General features: G+C 39.3%; 1 protein-coding gene across 6 annotated transcripts in view; it reads left to right on the top strand.

Moving 5' to 3' along the window:
* tle3b (TLE family member 3, transcriptional corepressor b) overlaps window positions 1-16,596 on the top strand; it is a 57,220-nt gene extending 40,624 nt beyond the window's left edge. For all 6 annotated transcript variants that reach the window (XM_030126277.1, XM_030126268.1, XM_030126249.1 and 3 more), the window contains exons 13-21: window positions 327-462; window positions 3,327-3,499; window positions 4,080-4,156; window positions 5,604-5,853; window positions 9,866-10,113; window positions 10,257-10,404; window positions 12,462-12,612; window positions 13,936-14,012; window positions 15,195-16,596. In XM_030126277.1, the coding sequence (XP_029982137.1) occupies window positions 327-462; window positions 3,327-3,499; window positions 4,080-4,156; window positions 5,604-5,853; window positions 9,866-10,113; window positions 10,257-10,404; window positions 12,462-12,612; window positions 13,936-14,012; window positions 15,195-15,302 (1,368 nt within the window). In that variant the 3' untranslated portion in view covers window positions 15,303-16,596. The remainder of the gene's footprint in view (window positions 1-326; window positions 463-3,326; window positions 3,500-4,079; window positions 4,157-5,603; window positions 5,854-9,865; window positions 10,114-10,256; window positions 10,405-12,461; window positions 12,613-13,935; window positions 14,013-15,194) is intronic.
* Window positions 16,597-19,837: the final 3,241 nt, after the last annotated feature.

The raw sequence follows: 19,837 nt of genomic DNA, 5'->3' as shown, positions 1-19,837 counted from the left end.
AGTAAGAACTAGATGGGCTAATTATGAGAGGTTTGTCAGGCCAGTCTTAACAAGCTTGACTTCTAAGAAAAGGTCTGTGCACCCCCACCCCCACAAAACACTCCCTCCCTGTGGCTGTAATGAAGTGTCAGTGTTAGATTGGATTACCTTGAGCTGTCCACTTAGATTGTCACTCTGGATTTTCCTGTCACCAAGGGTATTTCTGACTCTCAGGGGATTTTTTTCCCCCTCTGGCATACAAAACTACAGGATGTGTTTCATTTTACAGCTTGCAACTTTCTGTAAGAAGATACACAGCGAGTTATTAAAGTGCATCTCTGTTTCAGAATGACAAGTCATCCACACCAAGCCTGAAATCCAACACACCCACACCCAGAAACGAGGCTCCCACACCAGGAACCAGCACCACTCCAGGACTGCGGCCGCTGACGATGGGCAAACCACCTGGCATGGAGGCATTAGGTAACTGAACCCTTAATGCCACCACCATGTAGGAGTGAAACCAGTATTTAACTGAGAGAAAAATAATCACCAACTCTGGAACTTGTGTTAAAATCTGAGTCTGACTTTTGAGCCTTAAAAATGATTGGATTATGACATTAACATTACTTTTATAAGGCTGCATTAACTTAAGTCTTGCTTTTATAAATATGTTTCAGAAGAATTTATATTGATTAGTAGGGCTGGGTAAAAAAAATCAATTTAATCAATTTTGGATTGATTTCTTTTTAATTTTGCGTAATCAATTAATGGTGGATGAGATCGATTTTTCAGAGCAGGACCGCGAGTAAACGACCCGGAAACCGCTGACGCGAAAGCGCAGCCAGCTCCGTCTCGCGAGCCCCTTGCGGAGATGTGGGGGCGTCTTGGTCATGCTTGCGACGGTTCTGGTGCGGGAGGGAGGCAGAGGAAGGGTGGGGAAAACCCCTCAGTGGGAGGTCCTCCCAGCCTCAAACTCGAACCCGCAGTGTGGAGGAACTGGCCGGTGGAGGCGGGTCACAGAAGCCAGTCGCTCTAGAAATATTAACTTGGATCACCTGTGACTGAGGGCGGAGTTAGAGGAATAGTAAAGCGGAAATCACGAAGGTCCGTCCACCCTCCCCTCCAGTGAGTTTCTTGTACCAAAGGCCCAACATGATTCTGTTTCAGGGGGGCCAAACTGGTGTCGGTGCCCCAGGGTGATAGTAATGTGCCTTAAGGCTGGAAGCACCAGGTATAAAACAGAATAAAGATGATGAAGAAGTCTGTTCAGATCCACTGTAGAAACATGGACATGTTTGTGTCCTGTTCATTATTCCAGAGCAGATTCATCTGTTTGCTGCTGAAATATCAGATTTATTTCCTTTCTGATATCAATATTGCTTCTGTGTTGCATGGCTGCAGTAGTCAAATAATCAAGTTACAACTCAAAATTGTACTTTGGTGTCACTAAATGAACCTGAATCAATCATTTAATACTGAATCGAATCAAATCGCAATTAATTGATTCAGAACCTTATGAAACCTTAGGAAATTGGCCATGATACCCAGCCCTATTGATTAGACTGTTACAAAACAATGAAATCAATATGGAATTGATAACCTTTCACAATTTATCACCACATCCAGAAAGTTTGTTGCAGTGCCAAGGGTACCCTAACTTTTTGTCTCCTCATCAAAAAAAGGTACCTCTAGAACAGGGGTCTCAAACTCAGATCCTCGAGGGCCAGTATCCTGCATGTTTTAGTTGTTTCCCTCTTCCAGCACACCTGACGGTCGTTATCAGGCTTCTGCAGAGCTTGATGGTAGGCTTATCATTTGAATCAGGTGTGTTGGAAGAGGGATACATCTAAAACATGCAGGATAGTGGCCCTCGAGGACTGGAGTTTGAGACCCCTGCTCTAGAAGGATTAAATCAGGTTAATAGGGGTAATGAAATCTGGCTACTCAGTTAGGCGTCTTTCACCACCAACCCCCTCCCTTTCTGAGTTTTCAGATGGGTGTTGCATTCCCTGATTAAAAAAAAAAAAAAAAAAGTAGCTACTTTGGTCTGGACGATATAGCGATAGTACAAGGTTACTGACACAATCAAATGGAAGAAAGACAAACCTAAGGATGAGTGGAATGAACAACATGTAGACACTGGACAGATGGTGGTCTGTATGATGACACCTGAATGTATAAGAAAAACATCCTTAAGCCTGTTGAAAGTAACCAATCTGAAGTCTACTGCATCTTTGGGAAGAATTGCTCAAGACCTTGACTTGAAATGAGACACAGATCATACAGGTTATGGAAAAATCCTTCAGGTAATAAACAACTCGGTATCTTTCTTATGAACATGTACTCAGGCTTAAACTGCATTTTTAAATGTCTTAAAAGTGTCTTGAATTTTTTTTTAAAAGCCTGAATAACTCAACACCCCTCTCATTTGAGTGGAAGTGGAATCTACTTATAGATTAAACTTTTAGATGTTTGACAGTAATGAGACATTTATCTGCTGAAAGAGGAAATGTTTCCATGAAGTGTGACACATTTTGTGTCCAGCAGACAAAACTACATCAGACACAAATTACTGTCCCAACATATTTCTGCCTGGAAGAAAAGAGGAAATCTCTTCGATTCTTAACAGCAGGAACATCAGTTGAGAAAAAATGTCTCAACCACAAATACAATCTTGATGTGATGAAATACTGAGGTATTTTCAGAAGTGGCATATAAGCCCTTTGTTCTGCAGTCGAGACGACTCAGGTCAAGTCTGTCCTTTCACTCATGGGCGAAACAAAAAAAGTACAAATACTTAACTACTGGACATGACTGAAGCACAGTATGTGGACTTAGTGATTTATTCACCTACATTTAAGCACAAATATCTTTACCTTCTACTCCCTACATTTTCTAAACCAGCTTTAGTTTTAATGCATTTCAGGTAGTATTAATTGTTTATCAAGCTGGAAGATTTCAGCCTCTGTGGAATGAACTGTAACAGAAAAGGTGAACCTTGATTTATACAGAGCTGTATATCATGTACGACAGAAGTAGACTTAACCTTGAAGAAAAGGTGTCATCTATTTAATGAATCTGAGACCAGGAACCCTAATGCCAACATGGATGAAGTACCACTAGGAATGTAGAAATACTTCCTACTGTCCGTGTGTTACTTTTACAGTGTGTACATTTGTGCTTTTGCTTAAGTAAAGAAGCTGAATCTGTTTTCCTACTTTTCCAGATTATTTTTAAACATTTATGTAATATGTGGCCTTGACCTCCATAGAGGAACAACAGATATTTGAGTGTAAAAAGTGCTGAAGCTTCTAGAATTGAGTGAAATGTTTTGTGTTGTGCAGCTGCTCCTGCCCTACGTACACCTCTGTCGATCGCTGGGTCCTACGCCACCCCGTTCGCCATGATGGGTCACCATGAGATGAATGGCTCCCTGACCAGCCCCGGCGTTTATCCAGGTCTCATTTCACCTCAGATGAGTGCTGCGGCCGCGGCTGCATACGGACGCCCATCAATCGTAAGTAATTTCTACAGAATATGGATTTTCTCAATGATATATTCATAAATTCCACCTCCATCCGTTTGACACAACAAGCCCTCTCCAGTGTCTGTCTGATTTATCCACCTCAGCTGCTGCTTGTAAAATCTTTTTGCAAACGACTTTGAGTAACATCCTCTATCTCGACGACACTGAACATTTCTGCTTGGCTGGCTGCGGCTTGTTGTGTGTACATAATGAGAAACTACAAAGACAGCCTCGCTCCTTTACTTTGATGTGAGTTAGTTAGCATTCTAAAGGCTTTAAAAAAACACTCACCCCGAAATGCATCTCCATGTTTGAAAATCTCCCAGGCTTTCATTAGCATTAGCAAGTGGGGTATTGTAGCCTTGTAGAAGACTCGTCTGTATGCAAAGAAACTCAATCTGTGCCTTTTTTTAACGGATTTGCCTGGAAACAATCTTACGAGGGCTCCTCGGGGTGTTAGCGGATAAAGAGAAGCACAGTCTGCAATTTGAATATTAGCTTTGTGTAATTTTTGTTTGCAGGGTTAGGGTTAAATTGCTGGTGAACTCATACTTGGCTTCTCTTTGTGCAGGCAGGGTTTGACCCTCATCCACATATGAGAGCTCCAGGTCTGCCCGCCAGCCTTACCTCCATTTCAGGAGGAAAGCCGTAAGTATCTGACTGTGAATGTAATGTGACAATAATGTGAGCATCAACACTGAAAAACACAAACCTATAGAAAGGAAAAGAATGGCACAACGAATTCACTTAACCTTCTACAAAAATAAGCACTTATTACTTGTCTCATTAAGCCCACATCACAGTCAGAATCCTCATACATTTCTTTGCCTTCGCAAACAATATTTAAATAAATTATCAAATTAAAGCACAATTTAGAAAACTCACAAAAAAAATACAAATTTCCTCAGTTTCAGTTTCCATAAACTGGTTTGGAGCAGATAAACTAAGACTGCCTCATGTAGTCAGAAGGGGACATTGTCGACAATATTACGCAAAACTATTAAACAGACTCAAACAGAATCTGAAATAGCTTTCATATTTGTTTACCCCAGTGTGTCTGAGGAATAATTACGTCTCCTCATCATCCACTCCACTACCTGTTCTGCCAGACAAGTTTTCCTATATTATTCAAATCTGGTATGGCACCGCAAACAGCTGATCAGTCACATGTGTTAAATGTTAGATACATGACATTTATTTTTTCCAAAAAAGGTGTTTCTATTTCAATTTAAAACACATTAATACACACACTGACTTTTTTGAAAATGGCAAAAACCACCTTAAGTTTTCAAATTCTGCCATTTCCATAAACATTCACTAATCCAAAGCTTCCTAATGTATGTTAATGGACATGAACAAGGCCAGTGCTGTACATTCATATTATTAAAACTGAGATAAATATAAGCTAAATGACATTCAGTGCCAACATGACATGAGCACGACTTATTCTGAAGTCACATATTTTCTGACCAGCTGTCAGTGTTTCCAGTATCATAAACCCATAAAGACCCAAACATCCACTGCCAACCAAAACCATCAGCTGATGTAAACTGTTTTATACCTGTTGATCTATTAATCCTATTTATACATGTAAATAATTGGAGTAAAATACAGTTTGTCATCTTTTCATGATCATTAGATATGACCCATTTGGACATTCAGAGGCTCCATAGTGAGCGTGGAAACACTGCCATCTTCTACAACATTGATTCACCAGTAAAACCCATGGAGTTGAATCAATGACAGTGGATGGACACACTGGGTTTATGTTCAGTTAATGATAGATTTTGTTGAAAAAGTAACTTTTTTCAGATTTGATCTAATTGTTTAATTTTCTCTGAGAAAAAAACCTGACTTATACCGAAAAATGTACAGAATAATGTAACAAATGGTGATAAATCACTTGGGAAAAGACAAACATAAATCATTTGGAAGTTGTGAGGAAAATTAAATCAATTAATCCCAATGATCATGTTGCTTTAGTTTTGGTGCAGACTCAAACATCTGTTGAAGTTAAACTGATCTGAGATGAACTGAGACGTCTGTTAAGACACAAACTGACCGTCCTGCCCTGCCCCCCTCCCTCCCCCCCCAGGGCTTATTCTTTTCATGTGAGCGCAGATGGTCAGATGCAGCCCGTGCCCTTCCCTCCGGACGCTCTGATCGGCCCGGGTATCCCACGCCACGCTCGCCAGATCAACACACTGAGCCATGGGGAAGTGGTGTGTGCCGTCACCATCAGCAACCCCACACGTCACGTCTACACCGGTGGCAAGGGCTGTGTCAAGATCTGGGACATCAGCCAACCCGGCAGCAAGAGCCCCGTGTCCCAACTCGACTGCCTGGTAAATACTTACTGTTTCTCACAAGTGACAACAAAAGGACATGCGTTTCACACGTTATTACTGTGTGTTGTTCCAAATATTAGTAGGGCTTCCAACTAGGAACAAAACATAATGCCGCCCAGTTTCATGAGCTTTCTTCTCCTTCATTAAGACTTTTCTTGAGCATCAAATGTAGCTTGACTCCATATCCCACTGTAGCTTTTCCCCAGATTCCAACAGATAGAGATGTGAATAATTCAGCAACGTGTCTTGCTGCTGTGCTGAAATAATCCTCGGTGAGAAAAAAGAGCCTGCTGAGTAATGATGTTCTGATTGGCCAACCCTGTCTGCCATTACCCAGCTCATTACTTCTTCCCAACTGCCTCCCATTTCTCATTTTGATACTGTGGCTTCACGCTGTTCCACTCGTACGGCCTCCAACAGCCTTAAGGTACGTCCAGAGTGCAATTGGGTCTTATAAAGCCATCAGGGTGCTGTTTTAATTCGACCGCGAGCTTTCACGCTCATATTGATCTCCGTGTTCCTGCTCACTTGGAGTCTGGCCAAAGTCTGCAGCTCTAGTTAGAGCAGACATCCATATGTTCACTTTGAGACCAAGTCAGAACACTTCAAGTCAAAGAAAGACCCAAGTGTTCATTGATACACAGCTGGACTCTTCATTGGAAATCATCTTACAGTGATACTTCACATCTATTGCTTTTGTAATATTAAACCACTGTCATAGTCAGAGTAGTTTTAACTTATACATCATAGTTTTGTGTGCAAATGTGAGTCAGAATCTCTATTTAAATCCCAACAAAAACTCATTTTAACAAGTAACATAAATGGAGAACATCAGATGTGGAAAAAATGTCTGCTCTAATTCCAACTCTCCAGTGACCCAGTATAATTATCTAAAATTAAATAACTACAAAATGAACCTGCTTAACTAACAAAAGCTCTAGATTTTCAGCTTTTTTGTTTTTACGCTAGAAAATACATAAGTAAATTTTATACTTTTGAAGACTTTTCATGCTTTAAATAAGGTTTTTGTTAACAAGTGGCTGAGAGGGACATTAACCCTCTGGACACCTTCTGTTAAAAATATACATGCACAAAAATAACTGCTATAACAATTTTTGATTAATTTCTGAAACATCCTCAGCCCTGTTCAAAACTACTAAATATGTGATCATTTTCAGGATTTGAACCCTTTAGATGTCACTTTAATTATTTAAATTCTAAATTATTTATTACAAAAATTGCAAAAACATTTGATATTTTCTATATATTAAATAGTAGGGGGATGGGACATTGGTGATTAGAGTCTTGGACATGTCAAAGATTATCAACAAAACTGATTTGATTGCCCTGTGATGAACTGGCGACTTGTCCAGGGTGTACCCCGCCTTCGCCCCTGTGTAGCTGGGATAGGCTCCAAGCGACCCCCGTGACCCTAGTGAGGATAAAGCAGGTTCAGAAAATGAATGAATGATTTGATTGCATTAGTGTTTTTTCTGTAGTGTCAGACACTCCCTCTAGTTACCTTCGTGGCCATAAATGGCCCATTGACCATCATTAAAACAACATTTTTTATTCTCACTGCCAATACAGTATACATACCTGATCAAAATTTTAAGACCATTTGAAAAATTGCTTGAATTTATATTTTGCACTGTTGGATCTTAAAAAGGTTCTAAGTAGAGTTTCAAAATGCAAAAAGAAGGAATGGAAGTGAGAAAAAAAATTTTGAGTAAGCAATTTATTTTAAACAACAATTAAACTGAAATAGGCAGTTCATCAGCCGATCAAAAGTTTAAGACCACAGCCTTTAAAAGCCAAAACCTGCACAAAAATGTGGATTCAGTGTCATTTTTTGTCAGGTATTCACATTGTCATGACCTCCTGATGGCAAAGTTAAAACAAAGCTGTCTTTCTTTGACTAGATTGGTCTGATTGTTGAGCTGCATAAACAAAGCCTCTCGCAACACGCCAACGCTGCTGAGGTTGGACGCTGTAAGACAGTCATTTTGAATTCCTTAAAAGATCCTGAGTGTTATGGAACAAAAAAGTCAGGTGGTAGATCCAAAAAAAATTCACCGGTGCTGAGCTGGAGGATTCGATTAGCTGTCCGTCAAGATCCTCGACCTAAATTAAGGCTGTTCCTGGTGCCGACTGCAGCCCAATAACCATCAAACAGCATCTGAGAGAGAAGGGCTTTAAGAACAAAACACGTCTTCAAAGCCCTCGTCTCCTTCAATGCCACAAAATTGCCCATTTTTTACTTTGCAAGAGAGCACCAAATATGGGACAGTGAAAAGTGGAAGAAAGTTTTATTCTCTGATGAGAAGAAATGTAACCTGGACAGTCCTGATGACTTCTAATGTTACTGGCATGACAAGGAGATCCCACTGGAGATGTTTTCTACACAACACAGTGGGGGGGGGGGGGGGGGGGGGGGTCACTGCCATCATGATCTGGGGTGATGTTTCCTTCAGTGGAACAATGGCGCTTCTGGTTGTGCAGGGGTGTCAAACTGCGGCTGGCTATGTGCAGATGTTGTAGGGGGCATCCGTCATGACTGAGGGCCTTGGTCTGTGTGGTAATGACTGGGCTTAAAAACAGGACAACGCTGCAGTTCACAATGACAAAGGACTGAGAACAGAGGAAGAACATCACTGTTTTGGACCATCCTGCCTGTTCCCCTGATCTAAATCCAATTGAGAACATTTTGGGATGGATGGCAAGGAAGTTACCAAAAATGGACATCAGTTCCAGACAGTGGATGCCTTCCGTGAAGCCATCTTCACCACTTGGAGCAATGTTTCCACTAGCCTCCTGGATACACTCCCATCTTAATAATAACAATAATCAAGCACGCCAAAATGAATTTTTTAAGTGATCAACAAGAGCGGTGGAGCTACTCATTACTGAGTCCTTATTTGAAACTTTTATTTCTATTTTAGGGGGGGGGGGGGGGGGGGGGTTTGGGTTTTTTTGAGCTGTGGTCATAGACTTTTGAGTGTCTGATGAACAGCCTATTTCAGTTTGTTGTTTTCAATAAATTGCTAATTTTTTTTGTCTCTCCTATTTCTTTTTGCATTTTGAAACTCTACTTAGATCCTTTTTAAGATCCTACTGTGCAAAATGTAAATTCTTGCAATTTTTTAAATGGTCTTAAAATTTTGACCAGTGGTGTAGATCCATACCTTCTCTAATGTCAAGATTTAATTTTGAAGAAAACTAGTGATACTTGACATTTTTCACTGTATTCCACCAGTTTCAACCATTCTCCCATTGTAGGCTGATGCATGAAATTCTTGAATTTTGGAGTTATGTTATTGACGGCCACAAGAGGGATTTGGTTGTGTGGATATGAAATCATTTTTACCCCTCAGCCAACATCTGACCGAAGGGGTATTGCAATCATTTTGGCATCTGTCTGTCTGTCTGTCTGTCTGTCCATTCAACAACATAATTGCATTATCTGAAGAATGCATTGCGATATCTGTACCAAATTTATACTGTGGGTGCATCTTGGCATGGAGCAGAAGAATATTAAAAATGGGAGACTTTGACCTACTTTTTCAAGGTCATATGTCCTTGTGCAGTTCTAATATCTAAGTACTTTCAAATATAAATATGTATGTAATAGGTTTTACACAAAGACAATCTAATAAAAGTTGTAGGGCAGTAACTTTCAACAGAATCTTACAATATACTTGGCTGAGGGGGATTAAAAGTGTGCAGCACATTATGTTTAAATAACACGTGATTCATCAATGTGATCATTTATTGTGCAAACTGTAACATCTTTGAAAGCTTCAACAACTAAACAGACACAATGGAACATATGAAATCTGAACAAATTTGATATAGAAATATCCAGGCTTTGAATATGTGACGTTTGTGTGTGTATGTTTGAGAGAAATGGATAAATGGATTGAGAGGGTGTGTCTCCATTGGTAACGTGACATTGATGGCACCCCCTCGCTGAGGTTGTGATGGCGTCTTCCTTCCGTTTGTCTTCCAGAACAGGGACAATTACATCCGCTCCTGTAAGCTGCTGCCTGACGGCCGCACCCTCATAGTGGGTGGCGAGGCCTCCACTCTGACCATCTGGGATCTGGCCTCGCAGACGCCACGCATCAAGGCGGAGCTCACTTCCTCTGCTCCGGCCTGCTACGCTCTGGCCATCAGCCCTGACGCCAAGGTCTGCTTTTCCTGCTGTTCGGATGGAAACATCGCTGTGTGGGACCTCCACAATCAGACCCTTGTCAGGTCAGTGTCTCTGTGCATCTGGTTTTATCAAAACTGGAAGCAGGTTCTGTGCCACAAACACTCTGTTCATTGTGTTTGAACAACGACACCCCCTACGGGAGCTGTTCTGTTTCTGACTGTTGGTCATGTGGTGTTGGTTGCAGGCAGTTCCAGGGCCACACAGATGGAGCCAGCTGCATTGACATCTCCCACGATGGGACCAAACTATGGACCGGAGGACTCGACAACACTGTCCGCTCCTGGGATCTGAGAGAGGGGCGGCAACTCCAGCAACACGACTTTACCTCACAGGTAGAAACCAAGTCATACGGCAGCCCTGACATGTTCATATGTGCAAGACATTATTGTTGTAGTGGTGCGCGGTACAACCAAAACCTTCTATGATGGTACGTTATTTTATGACAGGGTCGTGTAACGCCTTCGGGGCTAATCATTGGAACAAAGTCAACATCTGTCATAAACATGGCAAGTCATCAGGGCTTTGTCTTGTGTAACAGTGACATTGAAATCAACCACATAGCACACTATGTTACATGATAAACATTAAAGATAACAAATGGACAAAGGGACCAAACTCAACACTGAGTATCATGGCACCCAAGTGGTATGGTATGAAAGCTGGTCATAGTATGAGAAAAGATACATGAAATTAGAGCTGCAACTATCGATTATTTTTGTTATCAATTAATTTCTAGATTTTTTTTATTATTTGATTAAACAATTAATTGAATCTGCAAAAAAAGTAAAAAAAAAAAAAAAAAGTTTTATTTTATTTTATCTTTCCTTTATTTTATTTGTATTTTATTTATTCCAGAACCAGCTGAAACAACCACAAAACGTATTAAAGTAATAGGATACATATAAAAAAAATCTATATAGAAATAACAACAATAACAGGATAAAAGTATGACACCTATGACACCTACAAACAATATGTGCACTGCAGTCTTCAACACATTAATCAAAAATATTTTTGACTGATTGGATTAATCATTACGCCTTTACATGAAACAACCCTTTTACAACTGACCCTTCGCTAAGTCCCGCCCTAGAACCACCACTGATCAATCACAGGTTAGCAACGGTAACTAAGAGAGGAGTGACTGGCAAGCATTCGCCTCCAGAGCAAAATGCATAAGCAGTGTGTGTACGGGACTTGTATATTCTAAGGTAAGATGCTAATGCTAACTAGCACAGTTGTTAGCTACAAGACTGTAGTACAGGGGTCACCAACCCTGAACTTCAAGAACTATCCTGCTTGTTTTAGATGACTCTCACTTCCAGCACATCTAATGGGTGGTTGTCAGGCTTCTACAGAGCTTGATGATAGGCTTATCATTTGAATCGGGTGTGTTGGAAGAGGGATACATCTAAAACATGCAGGATAGTAGCTCTCTAGGACCAGGGTTGGTCACCGCTGCCGTAGTAGAATATTGATTAAAAGTAACTAATGTTTCAACATAGGGTTAGGGGGTTGTGCGCCGCTTAAGGCTAAACCCACGATGTGGGAACCATATGTTGGTGTGCTATAAACAGATGGAAAACACAGCATTTAGCAACAGGCTAAAACATATCAGATACCGAAAACTATAGGGAGTCATAACGGAAACTTAGCTTAAAATAAAACATTATTGACTTACCCTGTGATGCAAGAACATTGTTGTTCCTATATATGTCTGTTCTGTACATGATTTGTCAAGACGTTGTCAAATCCATGTTTACATGCCAACGGGAATGAACCGCAAAGAGAAAGCGTGCCAGGCCTAGCAACTGTAACCATGGGGGGTGGGTCTTAGCGAAGGGTCAGTTGTAATAAACAAATGAGATGTATTTATATTGACCAAAAAAAAAAAAAGAACCATCTCTGTAGAATTTGACAGCATCTGATGATTGAAAACAAGGAGTACGCTAACAAGAGGTCAATTAAGGGATCATTATATTACATTTCTGTACAAAAACCTCAAGATGTTTGATGTTTTTTTTTCCTAAATTGCAATACAGTTATTGTACGTAATTTGAAATAAACCTGCAGTTCATTCCGTGGTTATTTTCTCAGTTTATTTGGAATTCTAATACAAACCACCTCTAAAAATAAAAAACACTAAAAATGGAAGCTTGAAGTTTCCAACAAGTGTTCAACTACAGTGAGCAGACGTTGATGTAACTCCAGCTTCAAAAGGCCCATGTTTTCAAGGTTTACAGGATTTAACAAAGGTTCAGGTCCGCTCAGATCCCAGTAGATTGAATCTGTATTTTCATATTTGAATCAGTGGACACATTCGTCCCATTACTCACTCCATATACGATGCAGTTGAATAGGTTTGATCTGGTGTCTTTTCTCGGTGCAGATCTTCTCATTGGGTTACTGCCCCACTGGGGAATGGTTGGCTGTGGGCATGGAGAGCAGCAATGTGGAAGTTCTACACCACACCAAGCCTGACAAGTACCAGCTCCACCTGCATGAAAGCTGCGTTCTGTCACTGAAGTTCGCCTACTGTGGTAAGAAACCAGCCAAGCCCTGATCTAAACCAATGAACCGACAGGTGTAGGCTGTGATGGGACAGATTTAAAGTCCAACAGGTTTGTTGGACACAGTGAGGCAAGAAACAGATCAGATTCTAACTGCTCCGTTAATTAACCCTTTCATGCATGAATTATGACAGCCTTAATAAAGATTTTTTTTCCTGAGTGTTTTTATTCCTCTAGGCATTAAAATAACAATGCAATTGACATTTTTTAAAAACCTATTTGTCATGGAGATGCAAAAATGTCCATTCAGCTGTACACCATGCATTTAATTTTTGAAGCAAAGAAACATCTTTATTGATATACTGTGTGAAAACTATGAAATAAAAACATTTTTATTGCAGCTAATCTGATGTTTTCTCACATTTTAACATACTCTAATACTGGTTATTACTCACTCCATGGAGATAATATGCAAAAAAAGAAAGTTTTTTGTTTAACCCATAAAAACCCAGTGCTACTTTTGTCATCATTTTGTTTAAAAAAACAAAACAAAAAACTGTTAATTACAGTCTAATAGCAACAAGCAACTGATTTACTCTCAAACATGTTAGTGCAGGTCAAGTTTATGAAGAACAGCAAAGTTACAGTAATTATATGAACTGCAGTGTATGGGATGATGCATAAGCGTCCACTATGTTGGCAGATATGGAACTAAAATAACAAAATCCATGAATAGAACAGTTGTAAAATGCCTGTCCACTGTAGTAACCACTGTGCATGAAAGGGTTAAAATGCTGTTTAGCTACTTGTTGTGTTTCTTTTCAGAAGTTGCGATAAATGCAGCTCATTTATAAGAATTAAATGTCAGATCGGAGCGTGATCACATCACCGTTCAGTCCATAATAAACAGAGGGAAAGCTTGTAGCTGTATGTTAACAAGGGAAGTGCAGACGGACACGTTCGTTTGTGAGGCTGCTGGTGCCTGTTGGCTGAACAGCTGCTTTGAAATTCAAGGCTCAGACAAATGAGGTTTCACTGCAGCTTTTTTTTCTACATGAAATGTCAGTATTCATTTCCTCCCCACAAGACCCCCCACAGCACAATCCCATATCTGCAGCTCTGCAGAACTGGCTGCTTCAGAGCCCTTATGTCACTAATTAAGTCATTAGCCGACTAGTCAGTTGGGTAATTAATCAGAGGGTGATTAAAATAATTATCAGAGTGGAAATGGGGCACTTTCTCCGTCATTATGTACAGTTTATGTTCATTTGTGTAATGGTGTTTCACTACTTTTTATGTTCCACAACAACGCTAAACGTGAGCCCAGTCTGACGGTGTTTTGTGTTTGTGCAGGTAAATGGTTTGTGAGCACAGGGAAGGACAATCTGTTGAATGCATGGAGGACTCCTTATGGTGCAAGTATTTTCCAGGTGAGTCTGAAAATGACAGGATGTAACATCCTGATTAGGGATGTAACGATATGAAAATTTCATATCATGGTTATTGTGACCAAAATTATCAGTTATTATTATTGCGGTATTATTGAAATTGTGCTCAAAATGTTCAAAAACTACTAATACACACACTGAAATAATTTAACCAAGTTGTATTTAAATAAATAAATAAATAAAATAATTGGTACAATGCACTTTCTCTTGGCAGAAACGTTCAAATATTAACCCTTAGTGGTCTGAGCCTATTTTGGCCATTTTTCCGTACTTTTGATTTTGCCTTTATATATTACATAAACAAATGTTTACTATACCCGTGTTTGGTATCTTTTTCTTCAGCACAACTTCATCTATTTTATCTGTCTATTATTTTGTCACTTTAACCTACTATATCAACACAAAAGGCCAGAAAACACACACAAAAAATCCGATTTGAAAAATGTTTATACTTTATTGCATAAATAACACAGATGCTTAACAAACCTTTTCAAAGACTTTAAAAGTTAATATTGGTTCCAGTTATTAGGTATAGAAAATCAAAATTGTAATAAATTAAAACTGTACTCAAATATTTGACATAAAAGCAGATCTTTACATAGGCGTTTTTTCCCCTAAAAATGCAGTAATCAAACACGGTTATCATGATAATTAGAACTGAAATGGTAATACTAACCGTCTGCAATTTTACCGTGGTTTATCATTTTACCAGTAATCGTTACATCCCTAATCCTGATCATAGGTAAATGATTTCTAAGAATATTGATGGAAGAAAATGTTAAAGCAGTGACCAGTTTGACTGTTACTTCAAGGGAACAAAAGCAGGTTCACACTTACTGTCATCACAAAGCGTTGGTCTCATAGCGTAATTGCCCAAGTCATATAATTTTCAGGCCATAGCCAATGATGCAAAATGGATCAGTAATGTTAGAAGAGTAAAGAAATATTTGGTGCAAAAAAGGAACAAGGAATTAACCTAGTAAAGCCTTTGGCCCATAAAAGGCCCGTTTCCAAACCAGTGTGAGAGTATTTGTGTTTGGTAAAAATGACACCACCACAGTGGGATCATTCAGTGACTGCACTTACAGTCAAAATTCACCTAAATTTGTGACTACGAATCCTGAAAATGTGAGTTAATGGCGACTCCTCTGATTTGTCCCACAGTCCAAGGAATCTTCGTCTGTCCTGAGCTGTGACATTTCAGCAGATGACAAATACATAGTGACAGGATCTGGAGACAAGAAGGCCACAGTGTACGAGGTCATCTACTAGAGAACAGCAGGCTTCATCTGCTTCATCTGCTTCAGTGTTTGGACTGAGGCCACGCCCCCGTCTGAAGCAGGAGGAGCTGGGACACAACAGACACTGCAAATGGAAACAAGTGGAGCCTTTGGTTCAAGGGGCTTTTCTGTGGAGGTTTTTATGTTTGGGTTGTACATTTTTTGTGATTTCAAATTTTAGATTTTTTTTTTTTTTTTTTTTTTTGGACAATATGTAGGTGTCACCCTATGAAGCAGCGCTTCATTTCTAAGAACCTCGTTCCCTGGACATCTTGTGAAAAGTGTACATATCGGATTAAATAAAAGACATTTTATATATATTATATATATTATAAAAAATATATATATATTTTCATGTCCTGGGTGTACTTGTGATGATTTTTTTGCCCCCTCTCTCTCTCCCAGTCTGAAGTGAGAGAACATAAGGCGAGGACTTTTTAACAGCTGATTTTTAAAGCACAATCTCCAGGCTGACCTTTTCAGAAATCAAATTCTAGGAGCACGAAAACTCGCAAGTAGGACATTTTGTGTTGATTTTTAAAATGGCCTTTTTGTCACTGTGCTCTTACCCGATGATGAACACGTGCTCTGGTCAGACCAGGATCAGGATGGACCACTGCAGAAAAACAGATGGATGTAAATGTAATTGTTCTAAATATCTATAAAACCCTTTTTAAAGTGGACTAAATGTACTGCTCCGTGTGTGTGCTCTGTCTCCCTGTTTGTTTGACCTTGTTAGATTATGGGAGATAAGGAACGTTTCATGTTTAGCTTCACCTTGGACCTCCATCAGCAGCAGGCACAAACTGGACAGCTGTGTGCTTTTTGCTAACTTTGACGTAATCTGGATCTTGAATTGCACCATTGATTTGTTGGCTACAGACTAAACTCAAACAGTCCGATGTGGGCTACTGAATCCTGATGCCCTTTGTATCTTATCACTGTTCCTGGAATATGTTTGGCCGCGTAGAGAAGGCACACAGAGACTTCTGACAGCTCAGTTACCCCAAATGTTCAGCAAGGCCAGAGGAACAGCATGTCCGTCGAAACACAAAAACACAACTGAACACATGGAATGTGTCCCATTCTGACTTTAATTCATGCTAGGTGAATAATTCTGGTGTCTTCACTGTGCTGCTGAGCCCGTCAGCATTTCCACCTGAAAAACAAAAGGACAAAAGCACTTGTCCCTCCTAAACCACACCAAAGTCGAAACGCTGTCAGCACTGAAAACAAATGTACAGTTGTTAATAAAACCAATAAAACTGTCTTTTTGTAAAACCGTCTGTTTCCTCGTGTTCATGTTTGATGTCGTGCTTTTCAGGGGTTTATCTGCGATGACGTGTACAGTTCAGATCAGAACACTGACAACAGTTCAGTTCAGTTTGAAGGCCGACATGTTTAGACACTTTTATGGGATGGGATGTTTGAAGCTGAATTCAGGACTTTTAATCTCAGTACATTTTGTCCAGTTAACCATTTCATGCGTTAATTATGAGAATCTTAAGATTTTTATTTGTGTGTTTTTATTCCTCGAGGCATTACGAAAAACAATGCGATTGAAATAGTTTTTATAAACCCATTTTTCATTGAGTAACAAAAATATCCACTCAGCTGGACGCCAAGCATTAAATTTTTGAAGTAAAGAAACGTATTAACTGATAAACTGTGAAAACTATGAAATGAAAGCATTTGAAATGCAGCCAATCTGATGTTTTCTCACATTTTAACATAAACTAATACTAGTCATTACTCACTTCATGGAGATAATATGCCAAAAAAAAAAACTAATAACAATAACAAGCAATTGATTTACCCTCAAACATGCTCGTACAGATCAGGTTTATCAAGAACAGCAAAGTTACAGTAACAGTATGAATTCCAGTGTATGGGATGGTGCATGTACTGCAAAAATCTAAATCTTACCAAGTGTATTTTTCTGATTTCTAGTCAAAATATCTCATCACACTTAAAATAAGACAGAATCACCTATAGAGTAGCATTTTTTTTTTTCTTAATTAAAGTAAAAAAAATCTGCCAATGGAACAAGTGAAAATTATCTTGGTAAGATTTCTTGAAATAAGAATTTGCAGAACTATTGTCTAAAAATCAGTTCTTATATCTCACTGAAAAGTTCCTCTTTAGGTGATTCTGTCTGATTTTAAGCGTAATAAGATATGTGGACTAGAAATGAGAAAAATACACTTGGTCAGAGTTACATTTTTGCAGTGTGAGTGTCCACTGTGTTGGCTGATATGGAACTAAAACAACAAAGTCCATGAATATACAAGAGAACAGTTGTCCACTGGAGTGACCACTGTGCATGAAAGGGTTAAAACACACCTTGATGCACGGAGGGATTTAAAAACGCACCTTAATGTTAAGCCTTTAGGTGCCTGAGGTTTGGTTTTCTGTCTGATTTTGCAACTTTGGCACTTAAAGGGTTAAGAAATAATCAGTGTTGGGGTGTTTCTGGTAACTTGTCTTAGCCTCTATGTCAGGGGTGTCAAACATGTGGCCCGGGGGCCAAAACCGGCCCACCAAAAGGTCCAGTCTGGCCCGCGGGATGAATTTGTGAAGTGCAAAAATGACACTGAAGAAGAAGAATCAAGGGTGTGAAACTCATTTTAGTTCAGGTTCCACATAAAGACCAATATGATCTATAGTAAAATAATAACATTATAATAACTTAGAAATAATAACAACTCCATTTTTCTAGGTTCAGCTGGACTTTTGAAGCAAAACTAGTCCAGTTGAACCTCAGAGAACTACCAACAAATGAGAAATTGGATGAGAAACTGTTCTTATTTTAGTTCCAAACTCCAAATTTTGAACCATATTATGCCTGTTACCAAATAATATAAGTAATTTAATGTTTTTTATTGCACTAAAACAAAGAGAAAAAGTTGTCATTATTTATAGGTTATGATGCTATGGCCCACTTGAGATCTAATTGAGCTGAATTTGACCCTTGGAAGAAATGAGTTTGACACCCCTGAGTTAGAACATTATGCTACGGCACAGGTGTCAAACATAAATCCGGTCGCCAAAGGGTCCAGTCCGGTCTGTAGGATGAATTACACTAAGATAACTAGAAGCACTCGGAGAGCGCAGACCTCCGCCAAGGCTGATCAGTGGCCCCCCCTGTGGGCCCCCCCCATGCCAAGGAGGTTATGTTTTTGCCAGGGTTTGTTTGTTTGTTTATCTGTTTGTCTGTCTGTCTGTTTGTCTGTCCGTTAGTGTGCAACATAACTCAAAAAGTTATGGACAGATTTTGATGAAATTTTCAGGGTTTGTTGGAAATGGGCCCCCCCGTGGGCCCCCCCACCCCCGATCACCACCAAAATTTAATCATTTCTTCCTTATCCCATTTCCAACAAACCCTGAAAATTTCATCAAAATCTGTCCATAACTTTTTGAGTTATGTTGCACACTAACGGACAGACAAACAGACAAACAAACAAACAAACAAACAAACAAACCCTGGCAAAAACATAACCTCCTTGGCGGAGGTAATAACAATTAATGGTGTAAAAATCAATTTAATTTAATTCAGGTTCCACATACAGAACAGTTGATCTCAACTGGGTCAGACCAGGAAAATATTACTGTTATAACCTGTAAATAATGAAAACTGCAGATTTTATTTTTGTTTTAGTGTAAAAAAAAACAAAACAAAAAAAAAAGTAAAATTACATGAAAATGTTTATATTAACCAACTATCCTTTTACAAAAAATGTGAATCAACTGAACAAATATGAACAACCTGAAATGTCTTAAGAAAAGTAAATGCAATTTTACTAATATTCTGCCTGTTACTATATGTTTAGTGTAGTTGTAATAGTAATAGAAGTTGTAACGCACATGTGTAAATGATAAACTGATAAACTGAGGCAGGATATTGTTAAAATTGCACTTGTTTTTCTTAAGACATTTCAGGTTGTTCATGTTATTCAGATTTTTATGGACACGTAAATGTAAATATTATCATAATGTAATTTTACTTTTGTCAGTGTTATTATTTTACTGGTCCTGCCCACTTCAGATCATACTGGGCTGAATGTGGCCCCTGAACTAAAAGGAGTTTGACAGCCCTGCTCTGTGTCTTAACATGGAGTTGGTGATCATTGACTACAGCTGTCCATCACATACTGAGCCCACCCCCTTTACACCTGTGAGCAGACACAGTCCACAGCAGGTGCACGCTTCCTGAACGCTCTCACATCAGCTGAAGTAGAATATGATGGAAGAGAATTATGATCATTTTAATGTTATGACATAACCAGTGAGTAAGTAGTTACCAGTGTTGGGAATAACAGCGTTAACCCTTTCATGCACACTGGTCACTACAGTGGACAGCTATTCTACAGCTGTTCTCTTGTATATTCATGGATTTTGTTGTTCTTTTCGTTGTTGTTGTTGTTGTTGTTGTTGTTTTTACACATATCTTTATTAAAGTTTTAAGACACTACATATCTTTTCTGGTGTGAATTGGTAACATTATGTAGATCTCTCCTGAGGATAAAG

Source organism: Sphaeramia orbicularis, chromosome 3 (genome assembly GCF_902148855.1).
Source record: "Sphaeramia orbicularis chromosome 3, fSphaOr1.1, whole genome shotgun sequence".
In the NCBI taxonomy this organism is placed as follows: domain Eukaryota; kingdom Metazoa; phylum Chordata; class Actinopteri; order Kurtiformes; family Apogonidae; genus Sphaeramia; species Sphaeramia orbicularis.
Note: the sequence above shows the minus strand (reverse complement) of the source record. Positions and strands in the feature narration are given on the sequence as shown.